General features: G+C 38.9%; 1 protein-coding gene across 1 annotated transcript; it reads right to left on the bottom strand.

Annotated features, from left to right (window-relative positions):
* Nucleotides 1-841: 841 nt before the first annotated feature.
* LOC148873688 (putative disease resistance RPP8-like protein 2) lies at nucleotides 842-4,670 on the bottom strand. Its single transcript, XM_088965366.1, is given in 3 exon segments — nucleotides 842-1,166; nucleotides 1,757-3,123; nucleotides 3,125-4,670. Coding segments are annotated over 2 exon segments (2,793 nt in total). The 5' UTR covers nucleotides 4,605-4,670; the 3' UTR covers nucleotides 842-1,166; nucleotides 1,757-1,810.
* Between the last annotated feature and the right edge of the window lie 2,609 nt (nucleotides 4,671-7,279).

Here is a 7,279-nt window from a genome sequence, read left to right as displayed (position 1 = left end):
TGGTTCCTTGCAGGTCTTTAAAAAGCAATGAAGTTCATCAATCCAGCTCGTCACCAGATAGTTCGACACCTGTTCAATTCGGCACATGCCCGACACCTCACAAGCAGCTCAGCACCTGGTTAACTTGGCACTTGGCCAACTTGGCACCTCCCAAGCAGCTCGCACTTGGTTAGCTCAACACCTCATCTGCCTAGCTTGGCACTAGGCAGCTCGCCACTGAACAGCTCTACTCCAGCTTGAATCATTGGCCACTTGAAAACAAACCAAATGAGGAGTTACTTATTATCATACATTAAAAGAGAAAACGCCTGAATAGTAAACGCACACTTCCTGTTTTGTGAAGTGACAGATTGCTAGTACAGAAACATCTGTAACCTTGATACAGAGCATGTGAATTCCTTCCGCAGTACCCCTGGACAAGAGAAACCACATAAAAAATGCAGCTGCTCTCTGTTGCTTAAGCGCCTCATCCCATCAAAATTTTATATACATAACATTAATATGACCGTATGAGTGCTCCTTTGTCTTTAATCATAAACAGAGCAGCTCCTCTCATCACAATCACAAGTTTCTGGTTTATACCTACTGTGCTGCAAATTCTCCAATGGGTTCACCTTCACTCCCTCTAAAACGTTATCGTTTCTTTCCCGCTAGTCCTATTTTCCCAATTGATCCCTCCCTTTTCTCTTTTCGTCTTGAAAAGCCACACAATTTTCCAAACATAGCTTAAGCCTCCCAAAAAATTGAAGTTGCTTTTCACATAATACTATTCTCACCACACTTCTATGCTTTAAGGCTTTCTGAAATGATTTTCTAATTTCTCTATTTTACTTTTCCAGGGTGCTCCAGAAACTGCAATATTAATACAACTGAGATAACATGTATCTGCAAACAAACATAACTATACACACGAAAGAAAAAAGAAAAAAAAAAAAACACTAATCAATAAAACATACGTCTTACTTAGAAATTAAGAATTGCACATCACCATCAACCATAATATGGCATAATATCTGAAATTTATTAGAAAGCATCTCTAAATCCTTGAACAGAGAACCCACTGATTGCCTCTATTGCACTCATACCGTTGATCCGCCGGAACCATCTGTCACATGTGAAGAAGGCATAAGCAATTAAATCACTGGCACGGCAATGTCATCTCCCAGCTGGAAAAAATTAAATTCATATTCTGTGAGTATAAGGTGTTCGAAATTTTTACACGGAGACATTTCCTAGCGGCTTGGCATTGGATTGTAAGATTTTCATCAAACATATTATAAATGAAATATACACTATTTTTTTGTTGTTGGAATCACGATGATGGCAATGGGTTACCATAGTGTCTATCATCTGAGCCTTTTTAGATCAGAAACAAACAGATAGGATCAGTTGGAGCTCAGCAACAAAAATTGCAGTCCATAAGAATCACTTGAGTGGAATACATTCTGTGGAAAGGAAAACTGATAAGATAGATCCTGTTCTGTAAAGCGACACTAGTTAGTTTAGAATCTTATTTTCTTGTAGCTGCTACAGAATAAAGATTCAGTTCAATCCAGTAGTGGTCTTTTTGTCAGGGCACGTTCCTTAGTCCTTACGATGCAGGCTGCACAGCCTAGCTCGTTTCGTCAATACCCTAAAAGCAACATTCCAATCAAGTGATTCTCATGGTGATCATATATACATTTTTCATCTCTATCATTTTCACTGTTAGAGTACGTGGCTTTCCATGCATTCTCAGCAAGGCTTATTTTCATACCTGTGAAGAAGTGTAAGTTGATGCTGTGTCGTGTCACTCTCTTCTACTCCTGCTTTAGAAGGATATATAGGGCACGTGCTTGATCTTCTCCCAATCTTCTCCATCTTCTCGGACCCTATCAATGAATTGCTTGGGCATCCTTCTTAGAACAAGTTTCTGCATGGTGCTGATGTGTCTCAACCCATCGGGAAGCATCTTCAATTCAAAGCATCCTGCTATATATAATTCCTTGAGATTTGGCAGTGTTCCTTGATCCAATTCCATATACTCTAATTTATCCAATTCAAGAAGGCATAATTGTCGGAGGTTGGGAAACCCCCCTGCAGAGAAAGCCATTGTCATTCCGTCAAACGCATTGGATCTCAAGAGGAGCTCCCTTAGATTTCTTAACTCTCCTAACGTCGCCATTGGGTTGTCTTCCTGCCTTAGATGTGTATTCTTCAATAACAATCCAGTGAGACTAGGTGGGAAATCACAGGATGGAGGTAGTCTTCCAGTTGGCCCAATTTTTCCAACTAATCTCAAATCGTAGAGGTAAGAGTGTTGTGCAAATGAAACATCAGCAAGAGGCAAGAATGAACATTTTGATGCTTCCAGCGCTAAATTTCTAAGTTGGTTCAATTTACAAATGGCATTCAATAATGCCTCCCCATAAAATCCTCCCAAATCTTCTTCACCGAATATCATTAGTTGTCTAAGCTTTGTTAATTTATCGAGCCCACCATTTATCCAACTGCCTGCATGCATCAGTAGGATCTCGAGGTTTGGTAGAGAGTCGATTCTTGGAGGAGGAAGAGAAGCAACACCAAAACAGTTACAAGTACTCCTTTCAAACTCATCAAAGACGGCAGCGTTGTCATCAGCAGTATAGAAATAAAGAGAATGCACCAAATTTCTTAATTGCTTCAGTTTTAATATTATTGCAATGGGTAGGCTTTTGATGCAAGTTTCCTCTAAAATAAGGGTTTTTAAATTTCGGAGATTGCCTATACAAGATGGGAGTGCCCGAATTAGAGTTCTGGACAGGTTCAAGTGTTCGAGAAGGACAAGTTGTCCGATTTCCTTGGGTAAGCTCTCTATGTCCTTTACATCACTTAGGTCCAATACCCTTAGCAGTTTGAAGCCTCTAAAAAGAGACTTCCATGTGTCCTTTGGGAGGCTATCGGTGAAGCACAAAAACGAACAAAGATTGCTTAGAGCTGTGGATTGAGACATACCAGTAGTTGTAGTGTTGTCATGCGTATCATCATGAGGATGGATGGCGAGTCTGCGTGATCTATTCAGGGACAATCTATTATTCCCATTGATTTGAAAGAATTTTTCTTTCTCAGCTTCCTTAATCGCCAAATCCCGTAAAATATCGTGGATACGACACATAAATTTCGTCATTGGAGCGCCATTCTGTTACCTGGACCATACTTCTTTGAATCAGCTCTTCTAGGTATTCCTCTGCTACACCTGCCATTCTTTTACCTGGTCTTCCTCGTATTAAGCCGCCTGACTTCCAAATATCAATCATTATACAACTTCTGATCGCATGGTCTTCTGGTAAAAGACCAAAATAGAGAAAACAAGGTTTTAACTGGTACGGCAAATCTCTATAACTGAAAGCCAAGATTTCTTCACAATTGTTTAGATGCCTATCGAGACCAACTTGAATTCTGGACCATTCATCAGCTGTCTTCCTTTTCCGGCACAAAAGGCCTCCCAGTAGTACAATAGCAAGCGGCAATCCACCGCACTTATCAACAATCTTCTCTGCCAAGAATTGCAATATTTTTTTGGTCTCCACAACATTAATTTGTGCTTCAGAAGGGAATACCTTCTTCCAGAAGAGCTCCAAACTCTCTTCCTTGTTCAAATGAAGCAATCTACAGGGTTCAATGGATGGGTCAGCATGCCTGGCTACATCTTCATTGCGAGTAGTAATTAGCACTCTACAATGCTTACCTTCATCAGGATCAACAAGTGCAACTTTTAAACTCTCCCAATCCTCTATCTTCCATAGATCATCAAAAACTATGAGGCATTTCTTTTGATTCAAAAGATTAGACAACATTGTCTTCAAATCTTCCTCGTCCTTCATCCTTAACTCCCTTTTCTCTTCGTCCGTGAGGTTCACTTTAATTCCTTTAATGGCAGCCTGCAGTAGTTCTGTTATCTTAAATTGTTGAGAGACATAAACCCATGTACTAACATCAAAGTGTTGTTTAACATGAAAGCTATCGTAAATTTTTCGAGCAAGGGTGGTCTTGCCCAAACCGCCCATACCCACGATGGAAACAGCAATGAGTTGCCGGCCATCATCTCGTGTTAGCAATCGAGTTACCTCCTCTTCTTCCTTGTGAAACCCTACTACGTCACCTTCTTCAACATTGAGATCTCTTCTTCGTTTCCGCTGCAGGGGTTCGTTGGAATGACCTGAACTTTCTCCTGCAGCCTCAATAGTTTGTATCTCAAGAAGTGGTTTATTGGCATATAATAATATGCCCAACTTTCTGTTGATCTCTTGTATCCTTTTTCCCGTCTTGTGGAGAGTGACAAAGTGGAAGGGATAGGTGACATACCTGAGACAGATGTTCTTCTGACGTCGTTGCTCTGCTTTTAGAAGGAGCAAATCTATAACATCCTCGGCCTCGTAGACCAAGTCTCTCATCTGGCTCACCCATTCTTCCATCAGTGTGCTACTTTGCTGTTTCTTATCAGCATCCTTGAGAAAGGCCGTAATCAATCGGAATTGATTCTGGAGTGATCCGTTCTGCTGTTTCACTCCGAGGAGGAGATTAGCTTCATCAGACAGCAGCGAGATCAATTTCTCCAACAGAAATCTGAAAACGCTCTCAGCCATTGTTCTCTGTTGTAACTTGTAACAGATCTACAATCGCTGAGAGAAACTAAGAATCGCCTCTTTATCTCTTTCTTTTCACATCATCTGAATTCATTGACTTCTCGTGTTATAGGGCCGATTGCTACAAACGTGATACAGAATTATGCAATTATTCCTCATGTAAGTCAACTACTGCTACCATACAGTTGGGACAAGGCATGGACGATGATGATCATGAACCAGGTGTGCATGGTTTCTATCTTATTCATAACCAACGGTTGGTATATGGGGAACATCAAGCGATTGTCCTTCTTGTCTGCATCTGATATGCAGACACAGAATTATGCAATTATTGAACATCCTCGTCATCGAAAAAACACTCACTTCCATACGGTTGATATATGAGGAATGCCAGGTGATTGTGCTTGTTGTGCTTATGATACAAACATGACAGATGAAGTGTTGGTGAAGATGGGGTCACTGTAACTTTGTAACTTAGGAGGAGAAGCTCTGCGGCGCGTCTGAAGACACTGTTTTTAGAACATTATTTGCCCCCACTCAATTTTACTGAGTTTGCTGTTAGGTTACAGGCAAATTCATTCCCAGGATACAACAGAGCCTTGGGCGAGAATCTGCAACCAGCAAAGTTGAAGAGTCTCCAAAGAAACCTTCTGTGAGACTGTAGCAGACAGGACTGAGAGAGAGAGATAATGAATTTCGAAATTATGTTTTTGGAGTATGCTCCTTAAATAACTTGTGAAGAGGTATGAGGAAAAGGTAGGTGCTGGTTTAGAAAAGGCATCTTGAACAATCACAATTTCAACCATTGTGACTATTTAAAAAGTTGTTAACAGCTGGTGACTGTTAACTTTAAATTGTGCCTCTTGATCACACCCGATCGAATCGTGACCGTTGATCTCATCAATGGTGATCAACGGTCATCAACATACCAAAACCAGAGCCGCCCATCGCAAGCCACACGGGTGCGAGCAAAGTGTGCCTCATTGCGCCACGCACACGCGTGCGCGTGCGTTGCGCGTATTGAATTCCCATACTCTCCTCTACTAATTATAAGGAGTGTAAATCAGCTCCTATTGAAATATTGAAAACAAAACTTATAATTTTCTAATGTGGGACAAGTTCAAAATTGGGATTTTGTAAGAGAAAAACTGATTTTTTAAAACAAATGTACAGGTGCAATTTCTCATGTAATTGACCAATCAAACCCATTAGATTTAATCTCTTATGAGATTAAAATACAACATGAAGTCCACCAATATATATGTCTGGTATTCAGAACCAAGCACCCCTGTTCGATCGTCGCTCACGTTCATTAGCCCAAAAGTACTGCCACATGATAAGAAATTTTTATCTAATATTCAGGTTAACTAAATAGAAACGTGAAGACCTAGCGTGACCTGGCCCCAAGAAAAAAGGTAGAAACATGAGCAAATTAGGTTGGGTTTCCTCTTTCTTGTTTTACATATATAATAGTTACTTTCATTGATTTGTCTGTTTTCATCCTTTTAGTGGACACAGTCAACAAAGCAGCTTAGAAATGCTCTGCTTAAAGCCAAACAAAAAGTACATATGGAGAAAACAAAAGACAGTAAAATATTACTCTAACGTGTTTTTTTTAATTTTGATTGGATCAGTTGGGAATTGATGGTTTAATTTGTTGCTAATCTATCATGGTGTAGTTCTTGGTGTAGTTCCATAAAACAACAATGGAAGGATCACAGGCCATTTTCTGAATATCTTGATGTGCCTTTCTCTCTCTAGTTTAAATTTACCATAATTGTGATCAAATGGCTTCAAGATAAATTATAAATTGGAAATCTAAAACTCTTTCTAATTAGGCAGGAAAGAGAACCTTAGTGCTGTTACTCCGGCTGTCTTTACATGTGGAATCTGGATTGACTTTCTGTTCCTAAACAGTTTTTGAGTACTACTGATCGATAGATTATAGCTTGGAATCATTTTCATGAAATTTAAGGGGGTTGTTCTTCAACGTAAATTGTTTTTCGAACCCATAAAATAAATCAATACCATCTCATTTTATAGCAAATTAAATTGGTTCGGAAAACAGAAAAAAAGGGAAAAAATGTTATTGGTAGGTTGTATATGTGGTTTCTGTTGCCAAAATTCATATAAAAACTTTAATTGAGTTTCTGATTATTATGGTGATTTGATATCATGGTTCATTGCTCACACAATGTATGCATTTCAAAATATGTTTTTGTTTTGTTTTTGGCTTTTTGCACCCAAAGCTGTGTTTGGTAGCAAAGCAAATTTATTTGCACTAGCAAAATCATGGTGGTAGAAATGATTTCAGTGCAAATTATGATTTATTTTTGTTTCAAAATTTATCACATTTTGTTTGATTGCAGTATAAATCAAATCAAGTAAAATAAAACCTAAAACAAAACAAAGTAAAATCCAAAACAAAATTAAACCAGTATTTGCATTATTTTAATTTACACTCCCATGCATTTATTCGAGTGCAAATAGAATTGCACTGCAACCAAACACGGCTTAAGGCTCAGTTTGGAAGGAGTACAAATGCAAATCTATAGTGCAAAACCTTGCATTTTGTATGTACTTATATTGTACATATTTGTATTTATACTCTTTCCAAACTGAGCCTTACTCAATCAGAAAGAGGTACAAATACAAAATCTTATATTTTGTATTAT

Source organism: Nelumbo lutea, chromosome 1 (assembly GCF_056320005.1).
Source record: "Nelumbo lutea isolate HS-2025 chromosome 1, American lotus-T2T, whole genome shotgun sequence".
Lineage (NCBI taxonomy): Eukaryota > Viridiplantae > Streptophyta > Magnoliopsida > Proteales > Nelumbonaceae > Nelumbo > Nelumbo lutea.
This window is presented reverse-complemented; position numbering and strand designations above follow the sequence as displayed.